The following is a 15,838-nucleotide window of genomic DNA, read 5'->3' as shown; positions in this document are numbered from 1 at the left end:
TCTAAGAAGCCCTCCTGTGGCTCTCAAGTGCTACAGATTTTATCCTGGAGGAAGCCTGGATTGGTCTATAGTTAGACAAATCCAGTTAGTCTCTGTCAAATTAATTGGTTTACATTATGGCATTATGGTAGTTTGTTATATTGCTTTTCTTCTCTAAATCACATTTGTGTTTATTAGATAATCTTGCTTGATTTCTTATAGTTATTATGTCTTCATTCAACTTGCCCGTACTTTTGAAGATATATGTCTACATTTATAATAGATAAAGGCTTATAGTTTTCTTTAAGAAAGATTATTGCATGTTATCTGGGTAGTAGTTTATGCAAACAATACATATGTAAATTTTCTCTTCCATTAAAAAATTATTGAATGCCAAAATGTGTATTTTCAATATAAAATATGATGAAACATAATAGCATCATATTATAATATTGCTAAAACAATCTTATTAACCATACATTACTTCACATAGTTAATTCTGTGCTAAGAACGCTAAAATCTACTCTCTGGGTGATTTTCAAGAAAAAAAAAATTAACCAATAAAAATAAATAAATAAATAAAAAGGCAGCACCAAAAAAAAAAAAAGAAAGAAAAAAAAAATTGCATCCTTATCACCTGTCATCACCACATTGTTCAACAGATCTTTTGAATTTCCCCATCTAACTGAAGTTTTCTATGATTTAACCAACATCTCCCAGAAGTCCACCCCAGCCACAATACTCAATATTTTATTGTCTTCTCTATTTTTTGGAGGTAACATTGAAGCATTGGTATTAATTTATTCAACTATAGAGTACAATTCACTGGGGTCTGGGCTTTTCTTTATGAGAAGGTCTCTAATGAATGTCATTTTGATACTTTCATTCATATATTCTAATTCTTTACCTATAGGTTTATTAATATATTGTACTTCTTTTTTATTTTTCTAGTAGTAGATGGATTTGATACCTTTATTTATTTTTATATGATGCTGAGGATTGAACCTAGTGCCTTACATGTGCGAGACAAGTACTCTACCATCCATTAAGCTACAGCCCCAGCCCTATATTGTACTTCTTATTGAGTTTACTTTAATCACTTTCCCATCTAGGGATGTATTTCTAAGTTGTATTCCAGTTTTCTAGACTTCCATGGCAGTTGAGAAAGAATAATGTTTGCTGAAAGAGAGTTTGGGCAGCCCATGCATGACATCTCAGGGTTTTGTGTGGTGGAATAGAAATTACCTGCTGAATTTGGTACTTATTTTTATTATGTGAAATAAATGAGGTATAGGATCCAAATTGGGGTTTTTATTTACAATTCCTGGTGATCAGTAATGCCGAGTGCCTGTTAGCCATTTTATGTCTTTTTTAAAAAAATGTCTATTCAGTTTCTGGCCCATATCAATCAGGTTATTGAATGTTTTTCTTTTCTCTATATTGACTTGCATGAGTTCCATGTATACATAGGCACATTAATATGTTAGCAAATATTTTCTCAGAATTTATAGGTGTTACCATAGTTTGCCCAGAATATGGAGAAAAGGAGGCACATATAAAATATTGGTGGGGATATAAATTGGTACAAACACCATGGAAAAGACTGTGCAGGTTCCTCAAATGAAATGAAAGTATAGGTAGTCAATGACTTCACAATTTCTCTTCCAGGTATGTATATTAAGGACATGAAACAGCCCTTGTGGGCATATCTGCACTCCAATACTTATTTCAGCTTCCCTATCAGTAGCTAATATGTAGAAACAAACACAATATACAGTGAAGGAAGACTGGATAAAAAAAAATGTAGGTATGTTTGTGTGAATTGTTTAGCTTTTGAAAAGATGATACTGTCATTTGTGATTATGTGGATTAAACTTGAAGATTTATGCCAAGGGCTGTGGCTGTTGCTTAGTGGTAGCACACTTGCTTGCCATGTGTGAAGCACTGGGTTCAATTCTTACCACCACATATAAATAAAAAAATAAATAAAGGTCTCTCAAAAAGCAAAAAATAAATAAATAAATAAATAGAATAAAAAGATCTATGCCAAGTGAAATAACCCAAAGAAAAATGTAACATAAACTCTCTTATATATGGAGTCTAATTTAAAAGGGCAAATTTGTTTTCTAATGCTAATATATGATTGTCTTCTCCTTTGTCTGTTCTTCTACAGAGTTTTCTTTTTTTAGTTAATTTTTAAATTTATATATGACAGCAGAATGCATTACAATTCTTATTATACATATATAGCACAATTTTTCAACTCTGGTTGTATACAAAGTATATTCACACCAATTCATGTCTTCATACATGTAGTTTGGATAATAATGTCCATCACATTCTACCGTCATTTCTAACCCCATTTCTCTCTTCCCTTCCCCACCTACCCCTCTGCCCTATCTAGAGTTCATCTGTTCTTCCCATGCTCCCCCTCCCTACCCTACTATGAGTCAGACTCCTTACATCAGAGAAAACATTCAGCATTTGATTTTTTTTTGGGGGGGGGGGTTTGGCTAACTTCACTTAACATTATCTTCTCTAACTCCATCCATTTATCTTCAAATGCCATGATGTTATTCTCTTTTATTGCTGAGTAATGTTCCATTGTGTATATATGCCACATTTTTAAAAAAAAAATCTATTCATCTATTTAAGGGCATCTAAGTTGGTTCCACAGTTTAGCTATTGTGAATTGTGCTGCTGTAAACATTGATGTGACAGTGTCCCTGTAGCATGCTGTTTTTAAGTCCTTTGGGTATAGGCCAAGGAGAGGGATAGCCAAGTCAAATGGTAGTTCCATTCCCAATTTTCCAAGAAATCTCCATACTGTTTTCCATATTGGCTGCACCAATTTGCAGCCCCATCAGCAATGTATGAGTGTGCCTTTTTCCCCACATCCTTGCCAACATTTATTGTTCTTTGTATTCATAACAGGCGCCATTCTGACTGGAGTGAGATGATATCTTAGAGTGGTTTTGATTTGCATTTCTCTCATTGCTAGCGATGATGAACATTTTTTCATATATTTGTTGACTGAGTGTATATCATCTTCTGAGAAGTGTCTATTCAGGTCCTTGGCCCATTTATTGATTGGGTTTCTTGTTTTTTTGGTGCTTAGCTTTTTGAGTTCTTTATATACCCTAGAGATTAGTGCTCTATCTGATGTGTGAGGGGTAAAGATTTGCTCCCAAGATGTAGGCTCTCTATTCACTTCACAGATTGTTTCCTTTGCTAAGAAGAAACTTTTTAGTTTGAGTCCTTTCCATTTATTGATTCTTGATTTTAATTCTTACAGGTGTAATAATTAATAAGGAGTCTTATTAAGGAAGTTAGATCCTAATCACACATCATGGAGATTAGGGCCTTTTTCTTCTATTACATCCAGAGTCTCTGGTTTTATTCCTAAATCAAATTGATCCATTTTGAGTCGAGTTTTGTGCAGGGTGAGAGATAGGGGTTTATTTCATTTTGTTGCATATGAATCTCTAGTTTTCTTTTCTCCAGTGCAGGTTTTGGGCACCTTTGTCTAACATAAGAGGATTGTAATTTTGTGGGTTAGTCTCTGTGTCCTCTATTCTGTACCATTGGTCTATCTGTCTGCTTTGGTGACAATAGCATGCTGTTTTTGTTACTATTTCTCTGTAGTATAGTTTAAAGTCTGGTATAGTGATGCTACTTCATTCTTCTTGCTAAGGATTGCCTTAGCTATTCTGAGTCTCTTATTTTTCCAAATAAATTTCATTACTGCTTTTTCTATTTCTATGAGGAATGTCATTGGGATTTCGATGGGAATTGCATTAAATCTGTATAGTGCTTTTCATAGTATGGTCATTTTGATAATATTAATTCTGCCTATCCCAAGAGCAAGGTAGATCCTTCCATCTTCTAAGGTCTTATATAGATTTTTCACCTCTTTTATTGATTCCCAAGTTGTTTTTTTTTTTTTGAGGCTATTGTAAATGGGGTAGTTTTCCTCATTTCCCTTTCTGAGAATTTGTCACTATTATACAGAAATGCATTTGATTTATGGGTGTTGATTTTTATATCCTGCTACTTTGATGAACTCATTTACTAGTTCTAGAAGTATTCTAGTGGAACTTTTAGGGTCTTCTAGGTATAGAATCATATTATCAGCAAATAGGGCCAATTTGAGTTCTTCTTTTCATATGTGTATCCCTTTAATTTCTTTCATCTGTCTAATTGCTCAGGCCAGTGTTTCAAGAACTGTGTTAAGTAAAAGTGGTAAAAAAGGGCATCTGTGTCTGTGATGAATTACATTTATTGATTTCCATATGTTGAACCAACCTTACATCCCTGGGATGAATCCCACTTGATAGTGATGCACAATCTTTTTGATATGTTTTAAATTTGATTTGCCAGAATTTTATTGAGAATTTTTGTATCTATGTTCATTAGAGATATTGGTTTGAAGTTTTCTTTCTTTGATGTGTCTTTGGCTGGTTTTGGAATCAGAGGATATTGGCCTCATAGAATGAGTTTGAAATTGCTCCCTCTTTTTCTATTTCCTGAAATAAATTGAGAGTATTAGTATTTAGCTCTTAAAGGTTTTGTAGAACTCGGCTGTGTATCCATTTGGTCCTGGGCTCTTGTTGGTTTTTGGATTTCTGATGGCATCTTCTATAGTGTTGCTTGAAATTTATCTGTTTAAATTGTATATATCATCCTGATTCTATTTGGGCAAATTATATGACTCTAGAAAATTTGTTGATGGCTTTGATATTTTCTATTTTATTAGAGTACAAGTTTTCAAAATACTTTCTAATTATCTTCTGTATTTCTGTAGTGTCTGTTGTGATATTTCTTTTTTTTCAGGGAAAGTAACTTCTATTTTCTGAACACATATACACATCAGTGGACCACATCTATAAATTAATTTAAACCGTAGTCTTAAAATGCATCCTTTATTACCCTTTTTCTTTTCACATGAAGCCTTTTCATGCATTCCAAGGATGGGTGGTTTTGTGAAAGGTAATAAAGACTGATGTATAGGGCTGGGGATGTGGCTCAAGCCTAATGCGCTCACCTGGCATGTGGGGGGTGCTGGGTTCGATCCTCAGCACCACATAAAAATAAAAAATAAAGATGCTGTGAACATCGAAAACTGAAAAAATAAATATTAAAAAATTCTCTCTCTTTCTCTCTCTCTCTCTCTTTAAAAAAGTAAAAAATAAAAATAATGACTTATGTATAGATACCTGTTTAGATGACTATCTTTACATGGACAATTAGCACTTATTTCATATAAGAAAGATACTTTTTTAAACTTTATTTTCATTTCAAGGATACACTATATTATTTCATAAAATTCTAGATTCAACTAATCCCGTTTTATAAGGACTTCTGTATCTGTTTTGATCCTTAAAATTAATTTCAAGTGGCTGGGCATGGTGGCGCACACCTGTAAACTCAGTGGCTTGGAAGGCAAACACAGGAGGATTACAAGTTCAAAGCCAGTCTCAGCAATGATGAAGTGCTAAGCAACTCAGTGACACCCTGTCTCTAATAAAATACAAAATAGGGCCAGGGATCTGGCTCAGTGGTGTAGTGCCCGTGAGTTCAATCCTTGAAACAAAACAAAAAATTAACTTCAAGTGGTCTAGTGTTGACTTTTCCCAGTTTTGATTTCACGTAAAACAATATCCGTGGATGACATTAGCAGCCTACTTTATTGTAATTTTATTTAAATTTTTTAAATCAGCTTCCAAAATATGTTAACTATCTACCATTTCAAATATGGTGATAGAAATAGAGTACCCAACAGTAAGAATGTCCTATCATTATGCTGCATTTCAAAGTCACAATGATTTACCCTATGTGGTCTGTAAGGGTTCTGACTATAGAAAATGTACAGGACAGCGAGTTTTCTCTGGTTATGGAGAGGGCTGACAGCAAATGGGAGAGCAGCGTCTGAGATTGGGGCCTCTGATGACTTAATGCTATGACATGCTCAGTGCCTTGGAAGTTTCTGTGCAAAGGTGCAGGATATGTAGCTGCTGTGGCAGTGCCCTCCATGAGGAGGCTGTGTGCTAGAGTCTTATCAGCCTCTAAGTTGATCTCAGGCACTCAGCTCCTGGGAATAAAGGAACTGGCTTGCTAGACAACCACAATGTTTCACCAAGCTCCACTGCTCCTGAATCTCCAGAAAACACGAACTTTAAACAATGGGCTTAATCTTGAGAGCTACCCAAAGATCAAGTGACCATGCCAGGAAAATGCAGCATCAGAGCAAATATATTAATTCCAACAATTTTGTTTATTTTTCCCTCTCTTTGCCACATTTAAGGCCTAGAGTTGTGCTCTAATGCTGTGTCCCACAGTAGGTCTGACCCCTCAGGGTGAGATTGGAAGTAAAAACAAGGACATCTACTCTGCTATTGCTTCTGAAGACAAAATCTTTAAGCCCAACCCATTAACTGGCCCCTGACCAGGGGAGGTCTGTGGGGAGGAGCCCTCTCTCATCACACAGCATCTTACCACTTCCCCTGTGCATTTCTTTTTTCCTTCTCTTCACCTTAGCCAAAGACAGGAAGGTTGGCCATTGGCTCTTGGAGTGGCTCTTGGGAGTGGTCCTCATTCTTCTGTTCCCACATTCTAGTTATTTGTGAAAAAAAGTGAGAAAGGGGAGAACTGGGTTAGCCTGAGAACAGCTGAAGAGCCATTTGCATCTGCACAGGAATCAAGACTTTTGTTGAGACAGAGGCACAGGCGGTAGTGGCAGTGGCCGTACAATTCCTGGGTCTTGAGGAGCCAAGCCATTGGGTGCTGGGTTCCTAGATCTGATCACTGCACATGACTCTCTTCCCTTCTCTACCAACAGGGCTTTATGATGTTTTGGATTTCCACTGATGCAAACTTTCAGGTTTCACAAGTACCATCTCCATTAGATCATTGGTAGTGATCACCATGTGTGTGGCTAAGAAGAGTTTAGTAGCCCAATAACCCACTCTGGAAGACACCATCACCTCAGCCTTAGGAAATGTGACTGATTTCTCTTGTGGGTTAACACTTACTTGCAGTAAGTCATTTTTCAAAACCCAGCAAACCTTATTCTCACAAGACTTTGGCATGCTGTCAAGCATTAGTGCTAAGGAAAGCTCACACACTGGCCAGGGATTTTGCATTGCAGGAATAGATAAGATACTTCTCCCAGGTTCCATGGGGGACTAATGCCTTATGCTTCACCTATCAGCACTTGGACCATCAGACATCATGAATGTGCCCCTTAACAGAAGGGTGCACACTACTGCTGAAAGTGAATCAGCACCCAAGAGACAAGGCCACCACTATTACCTGCTCAGTGATAACAATTGCTAGACAACTAGGCAATGTACTTAGTTCACCTCAAGGTGTGTATCTCCTTTCTTTCTTGAATTTCACAAAGAACTATCCCTGGGCCTCTCCCAGAAGTATTTGCTTATTATGTTCACTTGGATATTCCAAGCAATCAGCAATGGTTTTGTTTGGCCTGTGTGGTTCTAAAAATAAAGTTAGTTTCTTTTGACAAGTGGCTCCTGAATTGTGCCCAGCCAGACTGCGGCACCTATAGATACAAAAAGTCTCAACAACACAATAGAGAGCAAACTATGCACCAGGCACAGTGGCATGCACCTGTAATCCCAGCAGCTCAGGAGGCTGAGGCAAGAGGATTGAGCCTTCAAAGCCAGCCTTAGCAATGGTGAGGTGCGAAGCAATTCAGTGAGACCCTCTCTGTGAATAAAAAGTACAAAATAGGGCCAGGGATGTGGCTCAGTGGTCAAGTGCCCCTGAGGTCAATACCCAGTACCACCCCCCCCCAAAAAAAAAAAAAAACTGTAAAGACTCCGAACTTGTTTATGTATGAAAGGAAAGGCCTTGTTGAGCCCAGGACTCAGACTTGGCGGATTACCCCTCTAGGACCTAGTGCCACTAATAAAGTGTTGCTTCCAGATTCCAGATCTCAGTGTCCTCCCACTCATTTCCCGCTAATGCTCACCACACAGTCTGAAAGCAGGCTGCAGGAGCGACCCAGGGATGACCTAGGAAGGTCGCCAAAAGGGAGGGTACAGGATGACAGGGACCAGACTTGGCCAGCCTACCCTGCAGGCTCAGCAGACAGGGTCCCAGAGTGACCTACCAGAAGATTCTTGGCTGCACACTGTGCAGTTGACCACACGACCCGCCAGCCAGCCCACTGTGAGGGACCCAGGGATTGGCAATGCTCACCCCCACGCCAGGGCCCCAGGGCAGTTGCTGACTAGGTCCCTCCAGTCCTAGCTGCAGACTCACCTGCTGTTCTCCCGAGGTACATCCCTGGACAGACAGGCTGCAGGAACTCTCCGGGGCTTCCGGGGCCTCCAGAGTAGGGAACGACTGACCTGCAGAGTAAGGAGAGGACTGGTGAGGAAAGAAAACCCGGGAGACTGTGGAAACCTTCCCCTCCTTCTGCGCCTGAGCGGACAGTTCCACCCTAGGGCCCCTGACAGAGGGGACAAGCACCCCTCCTAGCATTGAGTGACAGCCCATGTCGTCCAGTCCCTGGCTGTCGCAGGCCCGAGTGACAGATACTCGGCCCAGCCCTTTTCTGGCAGGACAGCAGAGCCCTATGGGGACCTGACAGGGGCCAGAATGTCTGCATCTTGGTGTAGAAGGCCACAGCTAAATAGGAGCACAAGGGTGGGCTGCAGGCAGTAATCAATGAGCAGTTCATGACGGGGAGTGTGAGAAATAGGTCAGCGATCCACTTCCAGAATTCAGCGCTTGGTGTCAAGTGTAAGTGACAGAATGCAGGGCAGGCAGCTGGAGGGGACAGCAGGATAGGAATCCCAAGCAGATACGGAGAGTATGAAGGTCTATCTACAGCCCTTAGAGCCAGCCTGAGCCGCCCACCCAGAAGTCGCCATAACTAAGCTTCTCCTCTAGTCAGATCAGCAGGATGTCTGCAGGTTACTGTGGTTGAGACTTCCTCTGTCTTGTAAATGTCAGGTTTGCACACAAAAGATGTGAGTTAGTGTACAAGCTCCTGTGCACAAAGAGATTTTCTGTTTCTTGGTTTAAAAAGAAAAAAAATAGTAAATCTATGTCTGTTCTAGGGGATGGAACAGAAATCACTTGTCATGTGAATCTCCACATACCCCTTCCCCACATTGGATATAAAGTTCAAAGTATTTCCAAAATCTTTATTCAGAAGAATTCTTAGCTGAGAGCCATCTCTGAACCCTGAGGTCAAGAAACCTGCTTCCTGAAAATTCTTCAGGTGTCTATCCTGTCCTACTTCATCATGATGAACAGGAGGGGAGAAGGAAGACCCAAGCACTACCGGAAGATAAACTAGAATATGTAGTAAAGTGACCAGGTGGTCACTACATACTACATATTCTTGCACCTCATGGGCCAAGGTGCAACATCTGCACTCAAGAGGAAAGATAAATAATGTTCATGTGTTATGCCCTTTTCAATTCTTTATTCACTCAATAGCACTCAATACAGTATCTCCCCCGCCCCCTCTCTCTCACTAGGGATTGAACCCAGTGATAAACCTAGCCTAATTCCATTTTAAGATTGGAAGCCATCCTATCGCAAAGTCAAGAAAAATTAATTTCTGTTTTACTATAAATGTGATTTCTAAACTTGTTTGGAATTCCTGCCTTGAACTCACCCATGCCTGGCTTCCCTTAACCAGATAATAACCCTCTCTGAAACCTCAGCAGTGCCTTATAAATTCTTATGTTGGGATCTGAATTTATTCCCTACCTTGAAATATCATACCATGTAGATCACTAACCTGCTATCTGCCTTTGTATTATGCTTATCAAAATCCTGTTAGCTATAAGTTCTCAAGACACCCCCCTTTGCAACTTTTTGTGCTATAAAACTTTGCTCCTAGAGAGCTGGGGTGTTGTTCTCTATAGAGCCCAGGGTTTTCAGGACAGACAGTTCTGGCCATAATTACAAGTTTGCTTTAATTTGATCTAAAATTGGAGTTGGTCTTTTCTTTGTGTCATGGTTTAACACAAACATATTCTAAGTTAACTCTAAGCACTACAAACACAATCATGACAGACCTATTACAGACATTCCCTCTGCATGCTAAGCTTAAGATTTAAAGTCTTAAGTCTCGGGACTCAAGTCCAGCAGATCCACATTTACTCAGACCACAGTGACCAGGTCAGGAACCGATGGATTCTTCTCGTGGGGTGAAATTGACGGCTGGCTGAGGAGATGGTTGTAAGAAGAAGTTATCTTTCTCACCAGGGTCAAGAGGCTGCTGTAGAGTTGGAAAGCAGTGAGGACGATCCAGAGGATCAGGCAGATGATGAGAAGAGCTGGGTTGTCAGTCCAGGTCCTTATCAGGCTCTCAGGCTTGTGTGCATCAGTGCCCATTGGCTGAATGTCTGTCCTTTTGCTCTATTATATCAATTTTGGGAGCTTCTGCTCTCCCTTTAGGTCCCTATAAGCTGTTACCCAGTTTCTTAGTGACATACTTCATCTTAGGGAGGACATATATTCTGGTGGTTTCTACTCCGATATTACCCTCTAACTTTTATCAGGGTTAAGACAAATGGCATGTGACTTCACTCTTTTATCAGGGTTGTGAAAATGACTTGTTTTTATCAGGCTATGCCTGGTGACATACGCTTGCCTGATGAGACTGCAGGCTTATTTTAAATTGGAGTTGCTTAGGTTAAGGCCTAAGGCCATCCCCACACCAGGCAGTGGGGATATTGGGCCCCATTCAGCCACACCCGGCTCCACAGCTCTGTCCCTAATTCCCTCCTCCTCCAGCCATACCCTACTACTTCAGTTACCACTCATAATCCCCATCAGGGGGTTAATTCACTGATTGGGTTAACATTCTCACAACCCAATCATTTTCCTCTGAATGTTCTTGCATTGTCTATCCCATCAGCTTTTGGGGGACACCTCACATCCAAACCATAACAACCCCATCATATGCCTCTAGACTTCCCTAAAGGACAGGATGCCAAGAGCCCATTAAGCTCCAGATGATCATGGACTATGACTCCATGGCGCTGCCTCCCAACTTCTACCAAGGTCCCCTGGGTAGACCCTTTGTAAGGTTTCCCTGACTTTTCTCTCTTCAATCTTTCAGCTATAGTTCCCACCAGAAAGCAAGCAGGAGTGAGTAAACATGGCTGGAGCCAGGTAAATAGTCACTCAAGTACTTGTGGGACTGACTACAGATAACTTGGTTGGTCTGGGTAAAGCTCATCTCTGAGCACTTTAGGCTACCTATGTATCCAAAGATGGCCTTTGCATGCTCATGTGAGCAGGGTAGCCATGGTACCAGGGAATTCTTACCCCCAAAATTCAGTGGCAGGTGCCTGTGCCCAGCACTGGGGGAAGGGTGGTAGAAATTGCCTGGGCGGCCGCCTTCAGTATAACATTGGTATGAAGCTGGTCTTCTCCCTGGTCTTGGATGGCAGGCTCCCACATCTCCTAAATCTAGAAGTTGGTGCCCCTCCAGTCTCTTCTGTCACAGTATCACCCCCAACGTATCGGAGCACAGTGTGTATGAGTCAGTCACTTTTTGTGGTGCTGGGGACTGAACCCAGGGCCTTGCGCATGCAAGGCAAGCTCTCTACCAACTCAGCTATATTCCCCAGAGTCAATCACTTACTGAAATGCATTTGGTTCATAAGGTAGCTATCCACAGAGCCAGTTCACATGATAGGTCCCTTCTAAATAGCTCCTCCTGGCTAATGCACCTTGAGTGTTCACTGGATAATAATGTGAAATCCTCTTCCAAAGCACAACTATTATGCAGATTTCTGGTTACTTATCCAGTTAGGTTATCATCCCACAAGGATGCTGAACCTTTCTTACTCTTGAGTCTGTAGATTTTCCAAGGTTTTTATTTTTCGCCTATTGAATTCCAGTGCTCTCCCATGATCTCTTACCTCAATATGCAGCAGTACACCTGCTGCTTCTATAACTTCTTGTAGAGGGTCACATGAGTGTCAAATGCCTCCATTCAACCATCCTTGAACTTCCAATCAGTATTCATCATTACAAAACGGTATAATGTGTTCTTGAGACCATGTAGATATGGGGTATTATTTGGGCAAGAAAATGTAAATAATTTTAACTGTTTACTTGACATAGGTCTATTAACACAATTTGCTTGAGGGTTTGGTAATTTTGTATATTAAGAAATAACAATTTGTAGTAGCTTGCATTTCTAAATGTCCTTGTAGTTTATTTTTTAAAATAGTATGAAGGAATGAGACTTTGAGACACTGTGGATACCCAATCTCAGTGTTCTCTTTAGTAAGGAGGGGAAAATGACTATGATTGCTGTACGTAATAGTCAAGACATATTTTTATGATGCTCATGAGATATCTTATCCAAAGTTAATTCAGAGATTTTGTGATTTGACTTCAGGTTTTTATCAAGATGGCAAACTGAGCCCACATCTTCACAGAAATGAAACTTTAAAAATGGAAAAGAGCATTTTGAAGTAAAAATATTAACAATGGTTGACATTTTAATGAATCAGAGTACTACAAACTATACATAGTACATAACATATATTTTCCTAAGCATTTGCACATATAGATTTCATACATAATAGTTTTAAATATGTAACAATGATTCAGTGAAAAGGATAAACTGGTGTACTTACTATTCTATTAGGTGACATTAAAACTGTCATAAATACTACTTCCAAAACCGATAATATATGAATGAGTATTAAATATAATTTTTAGACAAAATTAAGTAGTTAAGCTGTAGTTCTGTGGTAAAACATGCAAATGATCACAAGGCCCTAGGTTTCATCCTGAACACCACAAAAGAAAAAAAAAATGAAGAAAAATTTAGTGGTGGGACCAATAAGTGGGTACTTTCTCCTCCCCACTAGAGATTGAACCCAGGGGTGCTAAGTCACTGAGTCACATACCTATTTTTTTTTTTTAATTAGACAAAGGGTCTCTCTGAGTTGCCTAGGGTCTCACTAGGTTGCTGAGACTGGCTTTAAAATTGTGATTTTTCTGCCTCAGCCTCCCAAGCCTGGGATAACAGGCCTGTGCCACTGTGCCCAGCCAAAGAAAGAATTTTGAAATCTGTAAGTGAAAAGTGGCATGTCACATTTAACTGTATCCCCATGAAACTAATAGATTTCACAGTAGAAATCTATTAGGCCAAGAGAGAATGGAATGTAGTATTCAAAGACTTGGAAGAAAATAACTAGTAATACAGATTACTATACCCAGCAAAAACATAGTTTGTTTCTTTATGGGAAAAAAAAAAAGCCAAAGATTTTCATGACCAATATCAATTGAGAAAATTTTGACAACACCAGTCTTATAAAAGACACTTAAGGGAGTCATACCTACAGAAGTACAAGAAAGGTGACTATTATCAAGAAAGCATGCAGACCCACTGGGTGTTGTGGAACACACCTGTAATCCAGCAGCTTGGGAGGCTGAGGGAGCAGGATTGGGAGTTCAATTTAGTGAGGCAATTTAGTGAGGCACTAAGCAACTCAGTAAGATCCTGTCTCTATAAATAAAATAAAAAATAGGGTTGGGGTTGTGGCTCAGTGGTCAAGTACCCTGAATTAAAAGCCCAGGAACAAAATTTAAAAAGCATGGGAAAATATACATCCCACTAGAAATGGGATTCAGAGAAAAATTTTAAAAACAATAAAATGAAAGGAAAGACTTCTTAACTGTCAAGAATAATTGTGAAAATAAAAGGGCTGGGGCTGTGGCTCTGTGGTGGAGCGCTTGTCTAGCATGTGTGAGGCACTGTGTTCAATCCTCAGCACTACATGAAAATGAGTGTAAAATAAAGGGACCGTGTCCATCTACAATTTAAAAAAGATTTAAAAAAAAAAAAAAAGACTGGTAGAATGGATAAAAACCACGATACAACATGCTGCCTACAAGAAATTCACTTCAACTGCTACAGAGACAGTGCTAAAGTGGAGAGAGGTACCCACACCACAGAAAGCAGAGCAGCAGGAACAGCTTCTCTTCCATCCAATTGGACAGGCTTAGAGACCAGAATTGTAAAGAGATATGGAAGGTCAGTTTGCAGAGAGAGGGAACTCTTCAGCAGAAAGACACTGTGCTCCTGACTTTCTATGTGCACACCATTCTATCAAACAACAACTACCAGAATTACAAGATCCAGTACGGTCCTAGCAGGGAACTTAACAGCCCACTTTTTCATTAATGAACAAATCGCTTAGACAAAAAACAGGAACAAAGAAATATAACCATCTTTCACAAAAATATTATACCCAACAGCTGTAAAATTCAACTTCTTTTCATCACTACATGAAACTTTTCTAGAATATGTATTAAGCCATAGACAAGTCTTAACAAACATCTTGAAATCATATTTATATCTTTTCTGATCACAATCAAATCAAGTTCCTTCCATAGCTGGCTAGCTCCAAGGAAAAAGAGAATGGCAGAAAGACACAGTGAAAGCACACTGCTGAGCTCCAGTCAGTCCGAAAACAGAGATAGACAGGAAGTGACCTACTCCCTCAACTAGATCCCACTTCCTGTGGCCTGTTCAGCCATCAGGGGATTAAACTACTGATGAAGTTAGAGCCCTCATGACCCAGGCAATTGTGAAAGACCCCCAACCCCAGCCCTGCTGCACTGAGGCCACACTTTCATTCCAGATCCAAACCACACACACAAAAAAAGACATTGAATAAACAGTGAGTCACAGAGGAACTCAGAAATAAAATTTTAAAAATTTATTTAACAATTAGAATGAAAACCACCTCCAGCAATTTCCTCATGAGCACTAACTAGGGTCCCAGATGGAAGGTCTAATCCCTCCAAGGTCTTAAAATAATCAGAAAACTATATTGAAGGGTACTTGTCAGTCATTTATTTCCATTAATCCAACTGCATATCTTCAGAGAAAAATCAAAATAGTCATTGTTTATTGATAGATAACAGTGACTTAGAAAATAAATGGTTAAAATCATATGAAATTTTACTAATTGAAAAATTCAGTTATTTCAGATAGCAATTTAAGATGACCAAAATCGTGATCGATGGCATCATATCAGGACAGCTATAAATTCCATTTACTCTCTAACATAATCTATTGACATTCATACCAATATAACTTTGAAAGAATTTAGAATTACTGTGTCATTTGACAATGTTGCCATACATTGCAACTTAGCAAATTAGCCTGAGGAGCTTAATATCTCCTTTTTGTAATATAAACATCTGAAAAGTTCTGGGGTTCTTTGAAATGTCCAAAATTTACCTTCAGTTTGAAGAAATTTAATTTAAAACTTTGATTCTGGGGAAGCCTGCCAAAGATGTTGAAACAGGTTTAAAACATCTAATTAAAACAGAATCAGAAGCCAGGTGTGGTGGCACACACCTGTAATTCTAGCACCTTGGGAAGCTAAGGCCTGAGAATCACAGGTTGAAAGCCAGCCTTAGACACTTAGCAATATGCTAATGCAGCCTGGGAAATTTAGCCACACCCTATCTCAAAAACATAAACAAACACCAGAATGGACAGATAACTGTGAAATATTCAATTGAAGACAGTAACAACTGAAAACAAAAACAACAAAAAACCCCTGAGCTTTACTTTTAGAAGATTTCAGTACAAAATAAACATTTTAATATATAGAAATTGGAGCATAGAATGAAGGGATAGGATCAAACTGACACCAAAATCCAGCTGGGCAAACAGGTCCTGTAGCTCCACATCTGGCATTTGAGGCACAAGGCATTGTGATGTTCTTTTCAAAAGCTTGTGTAGCTCTAGCCCTATGGCCTTGGTGAATGCAGCCCAAGTGGACTTTGTGTTGGCTTGTCTCTGCTCAATGCCTGCTGCTTTCCTGAC

At 39.5% G+C, this 15,838-nt stretch overlaps 1 protein-coding gene across 1 annotated transcript in view; it reads right to left on the bottom strand.

Moving 5' to 3' along the window:
* The window catches only part of LOC101976603 (uncharacterized), a 115,321-nt gene that overhangs the window by 75,883 nt on the left and 23,600 nt on the right, over positions 1-15,838 (bottom strand). The window contains 2 exon segments of the mRNA XM_078023072.1: positions 6,475-6,591; positions 8,266-8,354. Coding sequence (XP_077879198.1) covers positions 6,475-6,591; positions 8,266-8,287 — 139 coding nt within the window. The 5' untranslated portion in view covers positions 8,288-8,354.

This window comes from Ictidomys tridecemlineatus, chromosome 1, assembly GCF_052094955.1.
Source record: "Ictidomys tridecemlineatus isolate mIctTri1 chromosome 1, mIctTri1.hap1, whole genome shotgun sequence".
Classification (NCBI taxonomy): Eukaryota; Metazoa; Chordata; class Mammalia; order Rodentia; family Sciuridae; genus Ictidomys; species Ictidomys tridecemlineatus.
Note: the sequence above shows the minus strand (reverse complement) of the source record. Positions and strands in the feature narration are given on the sequence as shown.